Raw genomic sequence first — 25,631 nt, 5'->3', positions numbered from 1 at the left:
CTTGAACCATTTGTGCTGGGGGAGCCCTTCATCAACTTCCTCAGCTTTTTAATATGGAAATAACTTTAAAAAGAGAGATATATATATACATATGAGTATACATGTAAACTGAAAAGCCCAGTACATGATGGAGAGCTGGGGGCTAAACACTGCAGGGATTCCCCGTATCCATGAAAACTTGGCAGTTCAGTACTTCATATCCAAACACACAGTCTTTGAAACCCCAGAGGCAATTAAGAGCCTATAGGCATCCAAGCTTTCAACAGCTGTCCTTCAGGAGGACCAGAGCTGTGCATCTCTCACCCATTATACTGCTACAAGCCAAATCAACGCTCAGAGTTGTGTTCTATGTATGTGCCCTCTCATTCATCAAATAGGGATGATGCATGTGCTCTAAGGGACTCTGCATATATACCAAGTGTAACACATACCAACGTGACCTGTTTAAAAAAAATACGCCACAGAGGTGCAGGACCAACCCTTTAATACCCATTTTCCCCAGAATTGAGCATTATCATAGTTAAGGCTGTAATTTTTTCACATGATCCCTGAAAAACACCCTACACAGCCTGAATGGCTTCATTAATGAAGAGCTAAGGATGATCTTATCACGGCAAAGCATTCAGGCCTAAGCAAGCACTAGAAGGCCACGTTTCTCTCTAGAAAATAATTGATGCTTACAGTCTGATCTTGTCTAAGCTAAGTCAGAACTTATTTTCAGCTAACCGTGTCCTCTGAACAAAGCACTGCTCCTTACCCAGGGCACAGCAAGATTTCCTTCTCAGACCTCACTAAAACACACTGTGAAATGACACAGGAAACTGCTGCAAATTAACATGTGAATGAATAAAGCAAAAAGGGGATGAAAAAGCCCAATCAGAAGCTTCCAGAACATTGCTTTTCTTCAAACACATTGCAACATGCTTATGTTAAGACACTACCGGTTGTTTTTTAATTTCACAGCACATTGTCAGAACTTTTACTCTCTACACTTATTTTTGTAGTCCAGAAAAAGATTAAAAAAATAAAAATCTGCTTGTGATATTTTCCAGGCTTTCAACCTTTCTATCTCGACTTTGTTTTTACTTTGTAATGAAAACCATTTTAGTAAGTTTTTCTTTTCTGTCTTTTTTCTTTCTTTTTTTCTTGTCAGTTTAAGGAAATCTTCCTTTTCCCATTATTTTCACTGCTTTCTTTTTCCCAATTCCCGCTGATTTCCTCTGCACTGATACATACTCATATTTTTTGGTATTGACTTCAAAAATTATCCTCATAATTACTGAAACTTTTTTTTTTAATGGATATTCCACAACTTGTATCTCTGAGGAATGCATATTAGTGTTGTCCAGTTTTATTTTAAGCTATTTCTTTGAGTCTTTGTACAACATGTGGGCATGGGCAGGACTATTATAAAATCTTTTCAGGATTCTGTCTCTAATCTCAAACCATCACAATCTTTTTTTAAGTATGATGAATGTGGCACTGGGACAAGACAGTGTCAGCAAACACTAGGACCACTGGTCAGGGCAGAGATCTCCAGGGCTAACCTACATCCCAAGGCAAAACTAAGTTAAACTTGACTGACAAAGCAGGTTACTGGATAAATAAAGATTTTTCTCTTTCAGTGTGTGGTGAGGCTCATTAAATAAGACATATGCCATTTTAAGTGCATAGTATTTTTAAACAGTTTTCTGAGCAAATTCCAAAAAGCACTAACACTTTTCAACCAAAACTATTTGCCTTCAATAATTCAAGGTATTTGCCAAATATCACTTTTAAAAATCTGTGTAGCAGTGCTATTGAGTATTTATATACAAACAGTTACAATAACCCATTAAATCTATGCTACTTTTCAGTCACTGGATGGAGCTTATAATCAATTAATAATTTTTTCTAGGCTTTATGAACTATACAGCATTTTATTGTAGTGAAATCACCAAACTACATTCTTAAATCTTGAAATCCAGCTTCATGACAGAGAGCACAGAAAGGGTATATGCAATAAATAATGGGTAGAGTGATACTGTTGTTGCAAAGGATTGTTTATTCTAAGGAAAACAAATCATAAAAGTTGTTTTATCTAATATTTTTTGTTTGCTTGGGCTTCTTCTTTTTTTTGAGCGTCACCAAGCAAACCAAATTTATTTGTTTATACACTGTATAAATTAATATTGTTTATAAATTCCTCTGGGTTCCTTCTAGATGAAAGGCCCTATGTAAATGTTATTACTCTCACCCTGTCACATACTTTCCAAAACTCTTCTATTGTTCTTGTACTTCCTTCTGTTTAAGTATCACCCATAAAAACTGAGTAAAAGAGCAGACCAGTAGGACGCACCCTACTGTGAAATCATTCTTGCCATCCAGAGCTTTTTTTTTAAATCATAACAGCATTATCATTACTAAAATGCTAAAAACAAAACAAACAGAAAACAACCAACAAACCCATCTAGAAATCCAGTGAAAAAGTAAAGTCACAAATGCTACATATACCAAATCATCACCAGCCTTTGCAGGGATATATTCATAATCCATGTTGTGTTCACAACAAACCCAGCCCTGCCACGAGTTGCATTTTGTGCTAGTCCCAGCTGGAAGAACATAATTCCCTCACACAAGATTGGGGAAGCACCACAGACTTCATTTATGATCAACATTGCTATAATTGCTGCAGTTATTATTCTTACTACAACTATTATCATTACTACAGAGACCTCTCCTTTCTCTGTCAATTCTAGCGTGGCAGTTTTAAGTATTCTACTGTTATTCTGTTGGTCTAAAGCCAATACCAGAGCTTTTACTAAAAATATCTATGCTCTTTAATGCTTATTAGATTTGGTTATCTAATTGAGCACAAATTTGACTAATTTCAGGACAAACTATATTTTAATCTCTGTTTTACTTATTTTTTTTGTTCAGGGAATTGGACAGTGATAAATAATAATGTTACTATAGAGGTTGTTGTTCCTGTATAGGACAATGCGAGTAAGGTGGCTTTGCTTTGGCCTTTAACATTAAGGATTTGGGTGCTTTAGATAAAAATAACTCACACAGAAACAAACAGCACTTCCTGTTCTACATATAATTTTTAAAGCTGTCAAACCCAGGAGATATGACAGATATACATCTTGGGTACCAATGCCTTGCTTCTGTCTTTCTGCAATTCTTCTGTTGTATTTGCACTTCCCTGCCATGCAGCCCAACACCCTGTAAGCACCAAAGACATTTGTTTCCATAAATCCACCACGTTGCCCTAAAGACTTTTTGAAAAACTATTTCCCCATTATCCTGTACTAGTGATAGGCCAATTCCCACATTCAGGAAAAAGCCCTCTTATAAACAACACTACAAGCAAGATTGACTACACTACAACACTACAAAGCAAGATAAAAGAAATGTTGCTCAGCAAACACAGCTACAAATCACACGAAGGAGTGTGTGTGTGTGTATATATATGTACACAAGTGTGCATAAAAACTGCTTGTATACAATTCACAGCAATATAGTTGGCTTCTCTTCAGTGATCAAGAAAACGTGACACAAGATCTCAATTCCCACCTGCCTTAAGGACTTTCAATCTAAACTGAAGAGTCTCCCTCCACACAGGGAGGATCCTATCAATTATTACACCATGTGGGATACCCAGGATAAATGCCACTCACTGATTGAAGCTGCAAAGGAAAAGGTACAAACAGAACTGCCTGAAGAACCTAACTCTTGAGGCATTAAACCATCTAGTAAGACATCCAGTGCTTTCAGTTCAAAGCACAGAGATCCAACTGCTCCCTTCCTGTTTGCTGAGCAGGGAAAAGGAATTCTAACAAAGCTAACAAAAACAAGACAAAAAAGCCCAGATGATTTCTAGATCAAACCTGTGGCAAACTGAACCCCCTATATTATTTCTTGCATGTGAATATCAGTGGAAACTGCAGATAGATTAGTATATACCACAGTTTGCTTTGCTTTTATTTATTTTGGGAGGTGCAGGTGGGGTGCATTTAACATACACTGGATAATTTTTGGCTTGTGGTTAGGCAAGTCTTTTGAGACTTTGTATACAATAAAGTACTCTGACTAAAATCTGGAAAATTACCTCTCAAGGCTCTAGCTGTACAGCATCAATAGAAATGTGGTGCCAGCTAATGGCTGCAATAACTGTCTTCATCCCTAGAGAATAATGGATGGAGAATATATCAATATGAGGAGTAGAAGGGCCAGAGAAACTGAACAGGCACTAGTTATCGGACACAAAGATGATGCCATGCATGATGTTATCTGTGATAATCTTTACTTAGGGCCCTGGGGGTGGGAAGGATATTCTTTACAGAGAAGAAAGTATCCATCAGGCCATATTCATAATCATCAGTGTTCCACTAAGTAAGCATTTTTGGAGAAGGGTTGAGAGAGCACTGATGTACTAGAAATCAATGAAATTCAGCTTTTCTGCATCTATTGTTTAGAGCAAAAGGGGGGAGGAGGGGGAAGCCTGTACATCACTTTTGTTTCTGATTGTTCAGTCATATGTAGTGTTCAGAAAAAGGCTCTGAAGGAAATCTTAAGTACACCACAATAAAACTCTTAACTATTAAAAAAACCTATTAAAAATCCACACCTTGGCATTCACAAGTATCAAAGGAAACATGCTATTATTCTAAGCATTAAATTAGTTGTGTTGTGGGGTTTTTTTGCTTGGCCTTGTGAGCACTTAAACCGGTGCAGGATGTGAAAGGACTGCTTGGCTTTATCTTCCCCTTGATAGAAGTCCTTTCTTAAGGAGTTGTCTCCAACCATCAGCACAGCAGAGAACAGACTGCTGTACTGAAGTTACTGCCACAAGTTCTTTGCAGGCTGATGCTTTTCCTCAGCATACATTTAAAAGTAAGATTACCACACAGAGTGGTTACAGGATATCCTGGTAATTTTTCTACATTAAGTTTCTCCTTCAAGTTTAAGGACGTGCCATAAATTCACATACTAAGCACCTGTACACTGAGTTTTTGTTACAAAAGGCACAAATAAAATGGACTGGCTCTCTGCCATTCAAGTCAAATCAGCACGTGTCCATCTAATCACATGCAGGGGAAAAAAGATTAGTACTAGGAGTATTATGTCAAAATTGCCCAAGAAAAATCAAGAAATAAAAGGCTTAAACATTCCAACAGCAGCACAAACTTGACCATGTTCTACATCCTGAATATTTTATGGTATATTTATTACAACAATATATTAAGCTACACGTTCAACCACAAAAACAAAAACAGAAAGCCAAACACTACTCATGTGCAACGCAGCTGCATTAGCATTGCTGAGCAACACCAAACTCCACAATTCCTGACACTGTTTTTAATTGTACATTCTGCATTTCATTTCTACATGTAAATAGTCAACAAAACAGATAAGGACTTCTGCTTTTTATTATTATAATGTGGTAATAATCATTGCTTTTTAGCTGTCTCAGTGAGGTTCTAAGGCTCCCAGTGCCACTCAGCTGATACGGATGGAAGATTTGATTTACACATCACCAAATCTTCTTGAAAGTAACATAAGTAACAGCAGTGTCTTCAAAAATCTAGTAAGCCCCATGAAATATTTTTGACCTTTTATGCCACTGCTTCTGACCAAAAGCAGTCAGATAAGACAGCGGAAAATCTACTCCAATTTAAACTGACAGTGTCCTTTCCTAAATTCAAAAAAATAATCAAGTAGTGCAGCAGAAGAGCCCAGTTGCTGACCAGTTGGCTCACAATCATAAATCTATGCAGCTGACTAGGTAACTCATTTACATCAAATTTCAAACACAAAGTAGCTTAAGCCTTTAAAGATATACCGAGGTTGAAAAGATTTCAGTGTATAGAAAATCTGAAAGCTTACAGAAAGGCCCTACTGCAGCCTTCAACATGCCAGAGCACAAAACCAGCTTGATAGCACAAGCCATTAAGTGAAACAATGAAGCTTCAAAATCCTCAGGACAACTATTCACTAGAGCAGATCCAAGAAACCAACTCATGCAGGATAAAAGCACGTTTCTTTTTGCCCAGTCCCACCCTGTCACTGGCCACAGGTAAACCAAGGTGGCAATAGGAGAAGGGCTGTGGTGGCCACAGCTCCAGCTGTTTGCTGGGTCCCAAAGCTTTCCAAAATGCCCAGTACAAAATGAAGAGGTGCCTTTAACTGAGTTTTGGAGCCCCAGAGCCAGAACAAAGTTTGAGACCATCTTCAGTTTCTCATACTTCTCACAGGTGGAGAAATTGTGAATAGTGACATTTCACGAGTTTCAATTTTCAAATAACTTGGTAAGTATCTACAAAGGCTTTATTTTATCGTCTAAACTCCATCCCCATACCACACAAATGCACTGCAAATCTGAAGTTATGGTTAGGAAGAGTCTGTTCCTGTGCCTCAAAATACAGTGGATTAATGTTTAAAAACTAATGGCAGTATCATTTAAAAAATTTTAAAAAACCAACAAACAATAACTGGAATTTGAAAAGCACAAGAATTGTCAAAATATGCACTTAATTGGGGGTTTTAAATTTTTATCTAAAATAAAGTATGCTAAAATTCTCTTTGGTGGAATAAAAAGGAGTGAGGACAGAGGACACAAGTCCTTTCCTGTTTGGCTTCCCAAGAAACCCCAGTAGATTCCCAGTGCCTTTCAGCTATGTATAGGAAGAAACTGACACCTATTGGCAACTTTAATATTACTGCATAAAGCTGCTTTTCTTTAAACTATTATAAGAATAGCTTTTCCTAAACAAGATTTTTCTTTAGAGACACAGTTAACATAACAAGGTAATTTAGAACTTTTCCAACTGTGACCAAAAACACACACAGGAAATTTCAGATTGTCCTTTTAACAACAAAACTCTGATCCTTCCAAAGTAAACTACGTTAGCTCAGTTACCTATCGATTTTAAGGGATGACTGTAATTGATAAACAACAGCATTAGTCACTAGCTGCTTGGAAAGATAAGGTTTTTATTTCTTCTGGAGTAAATACTGTCGCAGAAGTCAGCATTACATGGACAAGACACAGCGTCTTGGGAGTAGGTAAATGACACTGAAAACATAACCACATCCAGTGACAGAGCAGAGCACGAGCAGTAAGAAAAAAATACCAATTTTCTCTACTAATGTACCAATTACTGTGCTACAGGTGTTGGAGCAGCAAAGGGACATTTGGAGCTTTTGGAGACCACCTTCTCTGTTCCAATCATTTGCCTCCTATTGAGAGGTAGGTCGTAGGGTAGAGGGAGATAAAGGGGAGTCCAAGCAAACAGTTCCTTCATGCTCAAGATATACATAGAGGCACCTGCAGGCAAATACCTGCCTATAGTTTTCCTACTACAACACTTCACTAACCTGTCCGAACTTTGGGGCTTGCTAAAGTGAGGACACATGAAAACAAAAACAAGATAATGAACAACAAAACATGAAAAATGGGCAGATCACTATTGATATGTTCCCAAACTGCTGCACATGTGTACACCCTGATACTCAAAATCTGAAACTTTTGCACATATTTTTGCAAAATTAACACAATTTTTCAGCTACCTCTGGATGTCAGTGCAGGTGTTCTTCACAACAGTGAGATACTACTCACAGCACAATAAATATGCAAAAGGACCAAGGTTTGACAGATTAACACCTGGATTGTTTTTTTTTGAAGCAACAAATTTCCTGAAACTCTAAATGAAGTCACAGAGAGCTGCTTTGAAGATTCAGAAATAAAAACAAATCATATCTGTTCTATCTCACTCCACCACTAGAGCAAAAAGACTGAACCCAACTATTATACATACTTGTAACAAAGAATTTTTTTGTGAAAGTACAGCTGTCAAAGGCGGCGATTTTCTCTTGCAGGACAACAACAAGTATCCTGAAAACATAAGAAAAGAATGGGCATTTTCAACATTAAATGCTTTGGTTTAAAGATTCAATATCTAAATGTAATTATTTCAAAAGCATCAATATGAGTTCTACAGTGATATACTGCCAGGTTACCAATACATGGCAGTTATGGAGGGTTCTTTCTCATCCCAACCACATAACCTTCGTTTCAGGAAGTACACAGATCTGATAGAGAACAACACAGCATATTTATGATATACCTCCTGCAGTAAAAACTCCATTAAAAAGAAAGACTGGAATTGCAAGGATCCTGAATTGCCTTCAATGACTCAAATAACAAGCAAATCAACCATCAGTAGAACAGAGGCTAAATTTGAAATAATCCCATTGCAAATTTATTAAACCATCTTATTTATGAAAAGCAAGGGGTTTTTCATACCAGGAGTTATCAGCACCAAAATAGGGTTGAGAAGCAGGATTTGTGTCAATCAGCAAAATCACAGGTATATGTTTATGTATTCACTTGGACATGTACACACTGGTATTGTAAAATACCTGTTCATTGCTTGAAACAAAGCACCAGAACAAAAGCCACGTAATAACTACACATGAAACACTGTTCTGACAAGAAAGAGGCCAGAGTTGGAAAGCCAAACATTTTAGCTTTCAACATCTTCTCCCACATTGATAACTTCCCAAAACCAAAACAAATCTCACGTTTTTTCAGTTATAAACTTTGCATGTATAAATTAATATTAGTTTTGGACAAAACAGTAGTTTTAGTTACACAACGTATCTTCCAATTGTTTAAACTGCACAAAAGAAAAACAAAAGAAAATGTATCTTTTCTCATTTCTTCTGCAAGGCCTAAAAGAAAGGAAACCAATGAACAATGGAAAAACTTTGAATGCACATGCAAGTGCAAAGTATATACATAAAACCTATGCATATTTGTTGGCAATATTTCCCAATCATGTAGATTTTTGTTTTCTGTTCTTTGAAGATGTATACTGTCTTTCTGTATAACTGAAACCTACCAGATGAATCTGGAGTATAAATCCATAAATAATAAACAGTTTTCCCCTTTTTTCTGCAACTCAAATTTTACTTGAAGTCCAAATTTGGGACCCCATTAGCCTGTAGTATGGGTAATGCACCATTAGCATTGCACTTGGCCACATTTAATGCGTTTTCAATCTGAAATAGTGAGCTTTCCTTGGATAATAACAGAATGTGATACATTCCAGAAAAGCAGCCACCCTGGATACAGCCACATAGCTTTGAAGTAGCTTTTCCATTTTCACCACTTAGGAAAAGAAACATTAGCACCTGGAAAGACTTCTTAGTTGGGAGAGATTTTGAATGATGATTTGCCTTTTGACTGTTTTTACAATTGGATTTTTCTTCTGCCAGGAGGCCTGACTGGAAAGATTTACTATCATCACACTGTACACAAGGGAACTTTTAAATTTTTCAAGGGACAGTTGCACAGATAAGTACTGAACTCCTTCTGACAGCTTTTAAAGGAACAGTGACTTATTCACGGCACATAACTCTCACCAACTCAACCACTTCAGTGAAACTGGTTTTTGATGTAATAATCATACTCACATCCATAATTAAGAAGATTGACAGGAATTAAAAAATTTAAAAATATTGGCATCCTTTGCTTGTTTAAACATTTACACCGTCTAAATATCCTCCTCATGATCGGACTCATTGTCATATTAGAGGTGTCTGTTCACTAGTACTACTTTTCTTCTGTACTTGACCTCACATAGTCACAAAGTTTAGATTTTGATGGTAGAATCATAGCATCACAGAATGGGTTGGAAGGGACCTTAAAGATCATCTAGATCCAACCCCCCTGAATGGGCAAGGACACCTCCCACCAGACCAGGTTGCTCCAAGCCCCATCCAACCTGCCCTTGAACACTTCCAGGGATGAGGCTTCCACAACTTCCCTGGGCAACCTGTTCCAGTGTCTCACCACCCTCACAATGACATATTTCCTCCTAGTGTCTTAACCTAAATCTCCCTTCTTCAAAATGTCTATTCAACAAAACCTTTGTGGCTTCTAGGATGGGTTTTTTTTATATGATGTTCAGCCTTCTAAGCCTTTTTTTCTCGCAGAAATGAGGGGACATTATCCCACCTAAGAGATGCTGCTTTTTTATTTAACTCACAGCAACATTATTTGCTGTAAACCACGGAGTGAACACTAGGAATTTCTTGGATGTGCAGGAAGACAGTGTATGTGAGACACAAGTGGAACACAAGGCTGTAAACTCTTCAGTGGTCTATACTACTTAAACTCTCAATGATCCATTTCTCCATCTGTAGGTAGACGATAGAGGATTGCAACGATTCCTCATCACAACTGAAAGCAGGTTAAATAATTTCAGATGTAAAATGTTTTGAGCTTCTTGAATGAAAGCCACTGAAAAGCATATTGTTGTACTCAAACTGAAATATTACTAGAGAAATGGAGAACCAAAGCTATGCTTACAGGAAAGCCAAAACAATAAAGTCCAGGAGTGCACAGACCAAAAATGGTATTAATTACCAAAATTTTATATGCTCTAAAGCAGAAAGAACACGTAGTAAACATCCTTACCTTTTATTGCAATGCAGATCATAAATTGGAGTTTTGAACTGTATGGACTTGACCATCTCTCCTGTTCGCAAAGAATAAAGGTCCACGCAGCAGTAAGGTGGGCTTGTGCTAAAATAAATGTTAAACCATTTTAGTGGAAAGAAGGATTTACTGTAAAATTATTTTTCAATTATTTCAGCCTCCCTATATTATTTATCACATTCACTGAAAAAATCCAGCAATGTGAGCAGATCACTGGAGAACAAAATGGTCCATATAAGCCTACTCCATTAAAGGAAGGTGGGATGAAAACTGAATTACAATATCCACAATGATCAACAACAATTAATCATCAAGCGTTTAGTTTCCTTTGTCACCACTAAGACTTCAGAACATCAGATCTGACCAGCAAAATACAAGCCATTTGATAGAAGTGAAGCTTTAGAGTACACTCCAGTTATTTAAAAAAATATTCTTCCCTAAAGAGAGTAAGAACTCTACTCCTTGTGACAGCTGAATTATTTGACTTGATTTGATAGGGAGACAATCCACAGAACTTAGATTAGATCTCTGGTGGACTTTTGTTTGAACTATATAGATCTTTTCAACTGCTTTGTGTCACTTTTATCATTTTAATATAAACAAAACTCTAAGGCCATTTCTTAATAAAAAGGCTTGCTTTCTTTTGAGAGGGAGAAAGTGCCGAGTGTTCCGATAGTGCTGAGGAAGGTAGTGGTGGAAACCATTTTACAAGCTAAGGAGAGGCTTTGATGTGGCAGTTCTTTTCCATAACACCTTTTTTCCCCTCCAAGAACACATTAAAATGTTGGCTACTTTTAGGTCAACGAATATGAAGCAGCACAAATCGCCAGCTGTACAAACACATACTAAGTATTGGTAAAGGAGGGTGTTTCCCCTTGCCCATATCTGTTTTATTTTACAGACTTTAACACAATTCTTGACACAACACTTGCTTGTCTTTTGGATCTGATCAAGCTGCTCGAGAATTTTCTGAACAACTGGAGTACAAATGCCAACTGCTTTTACCTCAAATGCCTCAAGATAATAAAATGCTACATACAGTAAGTATGCAGAGAGAAATAACATATGCACAGAAAGACAACTGTCAAAGAAATAATAGCAAGAATAAATTATGACATGTTGCCTCCTGAAATTGTTCCCAAAATACACATTTTTCTAGGCACATACCTAGGATAATAACTAGAGGGTGCTATTTATTACTTTTAAGCACTTCAAAGGCCCTTCAAAAACACTTAAATGAGTGAGACTCAAAGCTAGTTACTTTACATTTGAAGCTCACTGCTGCTAGAAAATGCAGAAAGTGACAGCAAGGTCTAGGTACAAACTTTTGCTCATTTAAGTACATCTATTACCTAGAAGAAAGTATTATTTTGATAAAAGGGTACACACATTCTTGTTTCAAAACACAATTCACAGGAGCTGACAAAGCTAAAATTGTATTAGCATAATTGATACAGATTACTATTTACATATGTTGCACAGTTCCATTTTGACTTAACATATAGCAAACTACATGACTACAACTAACATATTACACCAAGAAAATTATGGGTAATAATTCTGTCACTTAAGTGAATAATTACTATTCTGTCATACCTTTCTTTTGGCTGATCATGGTAAGATCATTCTAACAATACTTTTTTAAATCACACCAGCTAAAAACCAGTAACTTGAGTTCAAGTGCCAATAATCAAGCAGCAGTATAGACTAGAATTACAGAGTAGTTCTGACCTATCTTGCTCCAACTCAAAAGTCCTCTTTCCAAATGTTATCCTTCTTTTAATTCCATGGTACACTGCAACCCATGATCAGAAAATAATACCAAAAAAATTTCAAACATGCAGATTATGAAACTCACTTGCTACTGAGCACTCAACTTCATGAGACACATTAAGTTATTGCAATTTATATTTTGCAAATTCTACTCCAAAAGCTGTGCATCTAAATGAGGAATGATACAATGCAAAGATCCATCATGTCAAGCGCTTTTTTGATCAGGCCTCAGTAACAGCTCAGTGACATGTTTTTAACTTGTTGGGAGAAAAAACCTGAGTATTTTAATCATTCATCAGAGTCCCATGCAGGAGAGGGATTCTTCACCACTGCAGGACTGCTTTTCTTTTCCAAAGACATTATTTATAAAAATATGAGCCTTTTGAATGGTCCTTCTTTACTCTCTTTTACATCTCTGCAGCCAGCAGTGAGATCATTTTTTCTAGAACAGGAGAACGATGATCACAGACAGAGATCTAAAGATTCATTTCTCTTTCATAGCACTTAAAGAAAAATAAGAGTACCATGATTAGCCTCCACTCCTCACAAGCAGTAATAAGAGCTGTCCTGCCCTCCTCCATTTCAGACATGTCAAAAGCTCAAGCTCATGGTTCTGTGTACTTTCCTTTTCCGGCCTCTGATAGGCAATGGATTCTATATTGACCCATTTTAGCATATTAAATCAATAGAAAAATAACACTTTGTCCTTTCTTTCTCCTCTAGAGGGAATTCTCCCCTAGGTAAATTCAGCAAAATGGCTCAGTGACAGGCCCAACAGGCATGGAAGCAAGAAAGGAAGTGGAAGCACATGAATTAAGCAATAAAAGATGTGCAACAGGGCTGCAAAAGCCAGAACTGGCTTCCCACCACAGAGCTGCAACACAAAACAGCTTTTTCTGACCCTTCAGAGCCTCCACTGAACTACTCCTAATTCCCAATCTTCTTGAAACAGGGATTTCTATGGCCCACCTTGCAGAGGAAGCCAGACTCAGCTACAGTGTTCCCTTCACATTCTTAGAGTTAAAAATCTAGACTGAGTCCTGCACACAGCTTTTAGAGCAAGACAGCTCAACTCCTTGTAGCTAATGATTTAAGAAGAATTTGAACCCAAACCTGCCATGACCAAAAGCAGAAGATGAACATGTTTTCATTCTTCCACATAGCAGGAAGATTTACACTAAATAAGATGCCCCATTTAAATACACATAAAATTACTATGTTCTCTAAGACAATGCATCATTATTGATCATCACCCTGGAGTCCCTGTAGAAAAATTTACTTAGGCATAATGCTTTGTTCTTAACAATTTTCTTCACTAAACTATCAAACAAATATGCAAGCAAATATTAAATATTCAAAAGGACACCACCTATGAGAATGAAAACAACATTTAAAGTAATCAATATATTTAAATTTCAGCTACAAAAGCAGAAGTACCCAAACTACCACAGAATATCACCAAAACCACCACAGATGGCAAGACAGAGCCCCAGAAACTTGCAAAAGTACCTCCTGATAATCAGAAGTTCTTGAAACCTTAGAATTGTATGAAACTAAACTTACTGCACCTTGCTGTTTCAGGAATAAGTAATGAACGTTCACTTCATCAGAGGATCCTATAGACATTGCTAGTAAACATGCCTGAAATATACTAGTTGGTGGCCTACCCCTAGGGAGAGGAGACTTCTAGCTAAGAAGCTTTTCTTCTGATAAGCTGAAGGTTCACACAGGTCTCATTGATGAGAAGGGACCAATGATATTTCAGTACCCCTGATGACTATGTGAAAGAAAAAGATTAAGACAGAAACGTGTAAAAACTGCAGTTTGATACTAATATTAAGTCTGTCACAAATAAAATTATTGCAAATTACTCCCACACAATATTGAGAAATTTGTGTTGTGTGTCCCAATTGTTAAAATACCTCCTTTATGCAGAGATATCAACAACTCCTTTAACGGTCACAAATTCAATTTTCACTAATTCAAAATACACAATTACTTCAAAATGTTGGCATTAATAAATATACAAATACAGTCAGGCTCTTGTATCATCTTCTATTTGACTGTTGCAGTGTAGAGAGAGAAGTAACAGATGCCTTGTACAGCTGGCACTTGACTACATCTGTGCTCCTGCATCACAACATAACTATCACCTCTTCACAGATTTGCTAGCTCTGAGTCTCACCATTTATAAAAGCTCTGTGCAAAATGTTTGCATACAGAGACAAACATACTGTACAAAACACACACACTTTTTGCATAGGAAAAAAAGGAGAAGACTGATGGAACCAACATGAGGCAAACATTTTCTGTGATTAGAAAGGTTACTCCCAAGTGTTTACTTTCCTCCCTGCTGCCTCTCCCCATTCTGCCATGTGGGGAACATCCTGCTCAAAGAGCAAATGGACATCAGCTACAGAATGGCTTCATGAGTCCAAAAAGGGGGGAAAATGCTTAGAAGGTGTAAAACCGAAGTAGAGCTTTTGCTGAAAAAGCTAATGCCAGGCCTTTCTAAGGCATGCTTTATGTGAGATCTAGTTCCAGTTATTTGAGGCATTAAAAAAAAAAAAATCATCTCAGGATGGAAGTCATTTGGCCAAGATAGTGTATCATTGTGTATTTGACATCATCTTCACAAAAATAGGGCTAGAATCTTGAGAAAACAGAACAAGCGTCTCCTTCTACTTACTTTTTTTTCCCCTCTAAATGTATACAACGTAAGTTTGATGAGATACACAATGATGTCATTTGGGAACCATGACAGAGGTTATGACATTATAATACATTTTAGATAGCAATAGAGTTGCTAAATTAACAGGTACAAGCTTTGTTAGGGCAAGGGGTACAGTTCTAGAATCACAGAATGGTTATAAAGGACATAATCACAGTAAAAAACTTTTCTATCACCTGTACTCTGTACAGGCTCCACAAATTTCTTTTGGAAAGCAACTAATTACCATTAACATCCACTCTATTAACCTACAAAAATTACATAATGAATTAGAACTTTAGAAAAAGGTAAAATTGTACCAAATCATTAATGAGATTACAGGAAGAGACTACACAGACTGATCTAACAATATAGAAAAAAAAAATCACTTATCAAGAACACATTATTACAGGGATACTGAGCAATATCAGTATTATAAAATTGTTAGAAAAACTGTTCCAAAGATTAGTTAACCTCAGCAGTTGCTGAATTAGTTGTTATGCCTCAATGCCTGTGACTAAAAATGCTGTAGCCACCCACAGAGAATCACCACAGTGTTTTCTACCTGAAACCTTTTTGGTAACTTGACTTCCCATGATGGAACAAGGGGAAATAGTTTCTTTCCAGCTGCTCTCTATAAAGTGATCCTCATCCCAGGTGCCAGGCTGCAGTGTGCTGCTCGTTCCTCTCGCCTGTTGAAACTGCATTACAATCAGCTCCATCTTTCTCTAATTACACCAAAAATTACATCACATGTGCCTTGTTCTGTACCCTTACAAGGCAGTTTCATTCTATACTTACTTAGGACAAATATTGCACTTATTAACAGCAGGTTTTCTGCAGTAATGATCCCTTTCTCTTTTATAGTTTCCACATTAAAAAAACTCAAACATTTCTTCCTCCTCTTCCATCATGTATTGACCTTCTTAATGTGCAGGGCAATATAGAGAGTTTTCCATAATGGAAAAAAAAGCATAAATCACTTCTACTCATCAGCACACTTGATCTAACATGATAAGAGTCTTTCATTTAATCACTACTCCAGTTTTGATACTTCCAAGTATTATCTGGCAAGTTATTTAAATAGCACGCCACAAATTCCTATTTGCATTTGAAGGGACTGTGCTGTGAAATGGTGTGAGTTACTGCACAGTGTGCAGCAGCAGCTTAATATAATCTCTACTGACCTCAACAAAACTATATTCATTACCTTACGGAGCTAGATACAAAAAACCCAGATATGACAAAAATTACAGAAAAAATCTTGCTAAATATAGCTATTTTATTTTATTCAAGAATAAAATGGTATTCTTAGTGCAGCAACTGGAAAACACTGCTTCAAGGCAGCTAAAAAATGCTGTTTCCATACCTTGGAGGCCAAACCTTGCTTCCCCTACAAGTTCCCACTGATAAAAAAAAATTTAAAAAGCCACAAAATGAAATTACATTCCCTGAGAAAGTCTTGTAACATTTAAACTTAAGAGCAACATCAAACCTTCTAGCACATATGCAGATCAGTAAATTCAACAGCAATCACTAAAGCAGCTTCAGACAGCAGGTCACATACTTCCAGTCAGAAGCAATTTGACTTCTACCACACAGCCATCCAGCTACCACTAACTTTACATAAAAATAAAATTATGAGTTAAAAAAAAAAATCAACCTGGCAATTATTCTGTCACAGTCTGTCTTCTATTTTTAAAGTTTTGTTTCACAACAAAAAAAGCTCTATTTTAATTTCAGTGTTTTGAAATTAGGTCAGGTGACTTGTTTTATTATTCTGTTCTGAAGTACAAGTTTAATTTTCACAAACATAACCTTTCACTGTTTCTAAAAACTATAATCAGTAGCAGTCTGTTACTGCACCCTGTGTTCCCAGACTTACTTCCCATCCTGCAATGGCCACACTAGTACTATTCTTCATTATTTTCATTATTCTTACCCATTTCTCTTGTGATTTTTTATTTGCATCCAATTTGCAATAATGATATTTTCAAACCAAGTAGACCCAACATAGAAAATGGACACATTTTCAATTACTTTCAGCGTCTTTAAGATGTAAAAATACTAAAATTTACTGAGATACTAACCCTAATAATACAACAATCTCTTACTAGCCCCACTTTACAATCTGTGGGATTTAACATTTACAGAAGCATTTAAACTTTTTTTTTTTTTTTTAATTTTCAAGTGCCCTAAATAGAATGTCGCTTCAAAACTTACTTTACAAAAGGCAGCTTATTTAATTGTCAAGTCAGAAGGGACTATTACCTCACCTAGATATCCTGTCTAATGCTGGCCATTAAGTTTAACCTGGATACCTATTCTTATATATAGCTCAAATGCTACCAAGAAGTTACTGGTAAAGAAAAAGCCATTTCCGTACAGGAATGAGGAAGACTCTGACAGTGGCACAAATACAAGTTTCTAAATCACAGTGCAGTGGTTTAGATTATCCAGTAACCTGTTCTAGCTGTGAGCACTTCTCTGATGCTTCAAGGAGACGAAAAGCCAAACAAAACCAGAGTACACAGTACAGAGTTAATTAATTGTTTACTGGAAAAATTCCTTCCTGAACCTTTACACTGGAAAGTTGAAGCATGAGATTTGATTATGATCTTTGAAATAATATTATTAGCATGTTGAGACCACAAAGGCAATTCTGTTCTCTTCAAGGCCCCTGAAGAAGGTTTGCTCAGATTAACAGATTTCAATCCTAGAAGGATCATCTCTTTCCAGGCCATGCATAAAATGTCCCAGAAGCTCAAAGAAATTATTTTTTACCAAGCAACCTAATCTTGTCTTAAAAGACTTCAAACAACAATGGGTCCTCTATATTTATGGTGAGTTGTTCCAACATTTTTATAATTTTATTTTTATGAAATTACTTGTTATTGCAAGATAGAATTTGTACATACTCCCATTTTCAGCTTCTATGTCTGACAACAACACAGAGAGCCTCACTGCATTCAGTTATCTTTCCTATAAATCAATAAGCATCCAAAGCAATCCAATCACTAATACCCAATAAATTGAAAAATATTTTTAAACTTTGTGTTCTCAGGTTTGTTTTCCAGTCCTAGCATGTATTTGTAGTTCTCCTTTCAGCTCTCTTCAGTATCTCCCTATTTCCACCACCTTCTGAAGAATGCACATCAGAATAAAAACACTTAACAAAAAATAAATTTTAAAAAATCCCTAGGTTGCATTATTTATTCCTTAAACATCACTGCAGAAAAAGCTTTCCTTAAAACTTCCACCATCTAATCCCCTAGAACTCCCTGGCTTTCTGTATGCCAACTTTTCACTGTAAAAGCTTAAAAACTCAACTCTAAGTAATTTTCTTACTTTAATTCATGGTACTTAAGAAGATTCACTCAAAATCAGGAAAAGCAGAGTGAGATTCCTGAGAAAGTGACACTTCCCAAAAATGTGTCTGTAGCAGTGAAACACAAAGCAGCAGAGACATTTTAAGTGTACCACAAATTGCAAAAAACATGGAAGCACTTAGTTTTAAATAAGAAAAACCTGTACCAATCCTAGACACATGTTACTAAATCTAATCCTTTAAATACAAGAGAGGAAAGTATTTGATATAGCACTAAAATACTCATGTTAAATAACAAGAGTTACAAAGTTCACTCTTGTATCATCCTCAAATAGTTTGATCAAGTCTATCAGTCTAGTAAAAAAAGTTCCATCTTATCCTCTTACCTCACCATCTTCTTAGTCTCACAGACTTATAACCAAAACACTTTCAGAAAGTCATCAATTCTGCAGAAACCATTTTGTAACAGGTAAACTACAAGTCTCAGCCTGAATACCAAAAAAAAGACATACCAAAAGAAAACCACATTGTTTGCTCATGTGTGGGAAGAAAAGATGGGACTTGTGTGATTCTGCTAAAATGTTGTAGAGCCAGATGTAGGTAGGTACAAGATGCACGTAAAACAGTAATTTTTTGAACAAAGGAAATAGATAAAAGGTGAACTAAGAGGCATCAGCTTCTGTGCAGCTTATATCAGGTGTGCAGAACAAAGGTGCAAAGAACAGGTACCACTCCTTTTGAAGGTTTTCCATGGTAATTCATCAAAAAGATCAAAACAACATCTGAAGCATTGATCCCCACATCTTACCAATGCTAACAGTTAAAATGGCATTAATCATTTCCCCTTCTAGTTTGGTTTTTGTTTGTTTGTTTCAAGACTAGTAGTATTTTGTTTCTGTAATTTCCTAAGCAAGGCATTTCTTCCTAGTGCAGAGTCCAGCTTCCAAAGGCTCCAGAAGGGCTGGCTCTGGCTCCAGGATGACTCTGGTTGTGTCTGTCCCTGAGGCCTGACAGTGACCTGCTGGGCCAGAACCTTGTGAACTACTGAAAGAAAAATACATCATCTTTTCTGTCTCTGAGGGACACAAATCCCCACCCTCAGGTGAAATAAATCTTTTACTGCAAGGTGTGGTACTGCATAAACCTTTCCCGCTTACGGGCAAATTTATATTAGCATAATTAGCTGCCCAGGTACAAATTAATTCTGTAAATTACAGAAGACAAACACATTAAGCAACCATTTTATGCCATATCTATTTAAGCCAAAGTTATGTCTATTTGGCCTTCAGCAAAAATTATTCTTAAAGAAGCTGAACTTCATTGAAAGGTAAAACTTGTTACTAAATAATTGACATTGCCATAGCATTAAAAGCTTTGTAACAGTTCAAAGAATACTTAATGGTAACAGCACGTTGAAATAAGCTTATTGCAAAGCAAGGAAATTCTCTGCCTTATTCTGCATGTTACCATTGGTAAGTGTTTTTAAAATGCTCTACCCAGTCTTGTACACATTGCCCTTTCCAAGGGCAAGCACGTATTTTTATAACCCATTAACTTTTAATAATTTAATTAAAAAGAGCTATAAAAGATACCAAGCTTTGCAAAACATTTGCAACAGCACTCCTTTCAAAGAGATTTAAGAACTTTTATTAAAAAGCCAATTTCATTTCAGGTAATTGCTATGCTGCTTACTTCCATACTCTCTGTATGGCCAGCTAAGGTAAGGAATTAACTTACTATTTGGAATTCACTGATTTTGAGGACAAAAAGTAAGTTGTTCTCTGTCTATGCACACTTCAGTCTCTCTTCTATTACAGAAGATTACAAGCTTCAGTTTCTTCCATCAGATCCTTTTTTTATTTAAAAGAAAAAAAACCAAGAACAAAACAAAAACCACAACAACGAAAAAAACCACCTTATTTTCCTTTGGCTTCCAAGCCAGCTTCTTCCACTGTTTTATCCTTACTTATCAGATCATTACCAGATATTTACTGTCGACTGTTAGATGTACAGACTCCTGTGAAGCTGTTCTAATTACCATCCCATGAATCAGTTGTCAAGTGCTGCTTGTAAGTGGCAAGGCCAGCCCTCCCCTCCAGGAGATCAAGTGCATCCACTTACTCTAACAATAGAGCTGCATGTACACAGGACACACGCACCACAAAGAGCATTTATCACAGTGCCTTGGACGTTCAAGACACTTCACAAAAACATACAGCAAGCAAAGTCCTAATTCAAAAGGTTTATTAGCCAAAAAGCACTGGAGGAAGAATATATGGGGGGAAGACTGTTTTTCATGAATAATGCAGCAAGCAAGATGCTAGAAGACAGTATTTAACACTGACTCATCACCAGGCAGGACAATGCAGAAGTCACCTATCTGTGAACAACAGTTGCCAGCCCATTTTTAAAGTTGGGAGCATTTCAAATGCTCAAAGTACTACAGTCCCAATCTGCAGTATAGATACAGATGTTGCTATTTGTCTTTAAAAGGTGTTAAAAGAAGCCCTTAGTTACAAGCAATATATAGAAAGCTTTTCCTTTAAATTATTTAAGAATATTCCATTTTGTTGGTAAGTACAAATCACACAAAGAACAGAAAAAAATTACCTATTATCAGCAAATTCATCTGGAAATTTGTATACTTACTTTCTGTAAGAAAAGAACGTGTATAATACTCTTCTACTAACAGAACATACAATTCTTGAAAGAGATCAGAATACATAAAGATTATCACCAAAGAAATCAACTTTTAAACAAAATATAAAACATTGACCAAATTTCAGACTGTTCTGAGTTTAATCTAGAAGTGCAACACAGCTACACTTTATAGTCCTAAGACAGAAGTGTGGGAAAAGAGAGAGATGGGAACAAAGCTTTAAAATAAATTGGGTGTCCACATAAAAGCTACTTAAAGTTTCTTGTTTGGTTGGTTTGTTTTTGGTTTTTCCCCAAGCATATGAAGAAAACAATATTAAAACCAGACTGATGTCTGTAGGGAGATCTAACACTCCATAAATATGTTTTGCACATTCACTTAAATACACAAACTAGTATAAACATTAATAGTTCCTAACACTTTACTTAAAATTTAAAGATCAAAACAAGCATAACTATGTTTAAGTCATGTTTCTGTAGACAAAGAGCATTAACTCTCTCATCAAAAATATTTTAAAAGTATATCAAGTGTTTATACGTGATACAATATAGTTATCTGAATTAGGGACTCCTTGCACTGAACTTGGTGCTCAAGCATTTTCAGGATATCTGCTCATCTAATTTTATGATGTTTTTCTTGTACAATGAATAAAAACGCAGATATGTGGATTCCTGCCATCCTGTTCTATATAGACTCACACTTCACCATGGGTGAAGGCAGCCTGTTTCCACTATAGGGTTTGTACAGTATCCTACACTAAACTTACGTTTAGCTGCATCCTGACAGAAACAGACTTCCCTGCTGCAGCTCCTACAACAATCCACCTTGTTCCTAAAGTCCACCAGAGCTCTGTCAGGAGAGAAGATGCAGCAAAATGCCTGTTGTGCACGGCACAGGATAAGGTATTGGGCGAGCTGACAATTCTGTATTTAATAAACTAAATCAAAATATTCATTTCAATGTAGTAAAAAGCCAGCCTACTAAAGGGCAATGCAGATAAGCATTTCCTCTCCAATTTTGCACATTGTCATCATCTGCAACTTCAGATGAACATTCCAATACCACTGCTGACACAAGGAGGTTATTCTCCATCACATACCACAGCTCACAGAACAGGCAAAACCCCTGACCAAAACCAGAATACAAAATTGTTTCCACTCCTGAGGCTGTACAGGGGAAGAATCTGAAAATACAAATTCTCTTGACAACCCTGGAACAGATGTTTTGAACTGGAGGAGGTCATGGATTTTTCAGTTCTGAGTACTTTTGACAACCATTATGTCCACTTCAGTTCCAACAAATCCTGCCTGGAGTTGAGGTGTTAGAAAGACTGTTGAACATCAACAAAAGGGGGAAATTTAAGGCTAGGTTCTATCAACATATTGGTAGTATCTAACAGATACTACAAGACCAGCACCATCAGTAAAAGGAGAAAAGTAAATGGAAGAGGAATCCTTCAAAATACTAAAATGCTTAGCAACCTCCAAATTCAGTTTTGGCAGCAGATGGTTCTTCCCCATCCTGCCTCACCAGCAGCACACAACCTGTTTCTGAACACTATTGTGTTTTCTGCTCAGAACAACATTGCTCATTCTTATCATCAGAAGAAGCTTTCTAGATATGCTGGATTTTTAAATCTCAAAGTGCATGAAGCTAAATAAAGCCACACAACAGCCTACAACCTACCTTTCTGTGCTGCAGCACATTAAATTACATTGCTACACTGTACGGCATGTGGCTTGTCTGTCGCTGAAGTGTAAAATATAGCACAAGCTGGCTTTTCAGCTGTGGCTTGCTTTTGCAGAGAGACCAGAGTGTGACACACTTTCCACTTCACTGAGACATACCACATGTTACAAAACATAGCTGTCCCATCGTATTTCCAGTTAGTTAATACAGGAAGATTAGCGGCATCTCAGGAGATTTGTTTATCTACAAGGCTTACTTGACCAGAGCTATCACTGCGGAAAAGTACATCTGGAGCTCCACTTTTCAGATCAGAATCAATTTTTCTGGTATATTCTGGGCTAGATTTCCTTCTTCTGTGCAACAGTTCTTTTACACAGAAGTTATAACTCTGCACCAGCTACCCCTGATCACTCTATGAACATATGCTCTACTGGAAAAATTTCTGTAAGTCTTGGAGACAATGAACAAAGATTAACTTCTGAGTAGCATACAACTGCATTTCTGCCATACCTCTGTCAAAGATTAATCTATGATCAGCTGATTATGCTTTCTTCCAAAAAAAAAAATAAAAAATACACCACTAAATAAATTTAAGAGTTGTCCTGTCCTTATTGTCAAATGAAGCAGGATGCACCACTGAAACAGATGCATAAAATTTGTACTGCAATAAAACCTGCACTGATCTGCAAGGTACAAAATGGACCAACAACGACACTGAGGGTAAACTGATGCTGAAATATCTCTGCTACAGCCAGATTCCACCAAGAAGACAAACAAGCATTTTGTGGAGCCACTTACAGCCTTACAGCCAGCCCTCTTTTACAAAATGCCAACATATATAAAACTACAGATCAATATTAAAGTTTTTCTTTTATTTTGAGCCATTATTTATTGACAGTACTTTCTGATCAATGACATATCAGAAAATAGCTTGCAGTTGATTACTGAAGCATACATGAACTATACTTGAGATATTGTTACATTTAACAAAGCCAGAACTCCACCAAAAGCCAAAACCAATCTAAACTGGGAGTGAACAGAACTCACTGTTCTAAAGTACACTACACAGTGTCTTCAGAAACTCAAACCATATCTTTGCTCAGCTGCTGTGGGAGTGACAAGCTCCTCTGCAACCTGTGTGGGTGAAAGAGTCCAGCTTGTGTGTGACTTAATGCCCAATAATCAATAATTAAATTAAGGAGTTTTTCCTGCAACTGCACTATTATGAATGTCCAAGCAGTCTATTCAGTTGATTCTTCTAACCAGTTTCTTTATATTTCAATTTTTTTTTTTCATTTCTGTACTTTACCTAATGATTCATAGCTCTGACAGGCCTACTGGCATCTTCTCATCTCACATGTAATCACCACCACCAAAGGTCAAATTAAGCAAGCAGCTCCACACCCACCTACCCCATCATCCCAACCCCCACAAAAAAACACCTCTTAAATTCAGCATTAAAGAGAAAGCCCTGTACCAACCTGTTTTCCCTGCAATAGGCTTGCCACCTGTGTCATTAACATAAGCAGAAACTAATGGGACCATGCAACACTTCATCACCTCTGTATTAAGCAGCCTCACTGCCTCACATTGCATGACAGCAAGACATCTTTCAGTTGCTTGTACGTCTACTAAATCTCAATTGTTTATATGCTAGTTTATGGCTCACATTACAATTTCTGAGAAGCCTGAAAACAATTCCATTTCCAAGAAAGAATTAGAGGGCTTTAGAGTGCACATGAGTGAAGTTAAGCAGAAAGAAGCTTAGATATTACGGTTAAGGCACTTGAAAAGCACTGCGAGCAACAAAGCCTCTAAGAGGTCCTGGTCACATCGGGTAGACCAAAACTTTCTCAAGTGACCATGAATTATGTTCTATTACTTGTTCTATTACTTGATGATCTTCAGATGCACAGATTTATCACAAACTGAATTAACTGAAAGCTCAACACAACGAAACAATAGTACCTGAAAGTAATTACTCTGAACAAGAAGCCTCACAAATAGCAAAACCAATAATTTGCTTTTCTTTAACCTGGCCTTAAGGTTGAGATTCTATATGAATTGCTTAACATCACATAAAATGTTAGCTTATTTTACAACCTTTCTCCTACCAGTGAAGTCACTGGTACAGCCACCTCCTTGACCGAACCACTTTTCATAACATTTGGAGGAATTTCATAGTTACATGCAGCCCATACTTCAAGAGGAACTGCTAAGGAAAGGGACACAAATACTGCATTCTCACTACCAAGAGTCACCTAATCTAGCAGATGCTGAAACGGGAGATATGGTCCTTCAAATTGTGTATCTGTAATATTTTATTATACTGTACAAATATTCTATTAATAATTTAAATAACAATTAATTTTCAAAAGACTTCTGTGAGCACCATTCAAAAAAAATACAGCAAGAGGCCTCCTCAGATGATATTCTGAACATATTGCCTAGTCAGAATTTAAAGACAGAAGGGATTAAGCAGGATCTTTTTTTTAAAAATGTCTTACCACTTTTTCACAAAGAAGGAGCCTTGTAAATCTCTATTTTGAATTACTGAAGAAAAATTTACTATGTTATAAATAAATGTCAAATTTTAAAGCTAACAAAATTTATTCATTCACTTTCAAAAACAGACCAGAAGAGAAAAATAATAATTATATCAATTTTTTAAAATTTATTCTACTTATCGTGCTTTGTCTTTTTCCTCACTTGAAAGATTTAAAAGAATTTAATCTAAACATGAATGCTTGAGCTCAAACTCTCTTGACTTTTCTACTGTATATTAAATATTATTGAAAGAAAGAAAGAAGAGGACAAGAAGGAATCCAGAGAGACCACTGTAGACAGAAAATAGCATTTAGCAACAGACACAAAGTTCAAATACTGTCAAGTCGTACTGAATTACTCAAGTGGCAGCAATTGCATAACAATAGAGATACAAGGGCTGTAAGTTACTGCAGTTTGTAATTAGCTGCTCAAACTA

General features: G+C 36.6%; 1 protein-coding gene across 2 annotated transcripts in view; it reads right to left on the bottom strand.

The window, feature by feature from the left end:
* Window positions 1-25,631, bottom strand: part of BCAS3 (breast carcinoma amplified sequence 3) — a 352,402-nt gene that overhangs the window by 295,666 nt on the left and 31,105 nt on the right. For both annotated transcript variants that reach the window (XM_010009054.1, XM_010009055.1), the window contains exons 7-8: window positions 10,469-10,576; window positions 7,803-7,879 (exon numbers count right to left, since the gene is read on the bottom strand). In XM_010009054.1, coding sequence (XP_010007356.1) covers window positions 7,803-7,879; window positions 10,469-10,576 — 185 coding nt within the window. The remainder of the gene's footprint in view (window positions 1-7,802; window positions 7,880-10,468; window positions 10,577-25,631) is intronic.

This window comes from Chaetura pelagica, unplaced genomic scaffold (genome assembly GCF_000747805.2).
Source record: "Chaetura pelagica isolate M959 unplaced genomic scaffold, ChaPel_1.0 scaffold72, whole genome shotgun sequence".
Classification (NCBI taxonomy): Eukaryota; Metazoa; Chordata; class Aves; order Apodiformes; family Apodidae; genus Chaetura; species Chaetura pelagica.
Note: the sequence above shows the minus strand (reverse complement) of the source record. Positions and strands in the feature narration are given on the sequence as shown.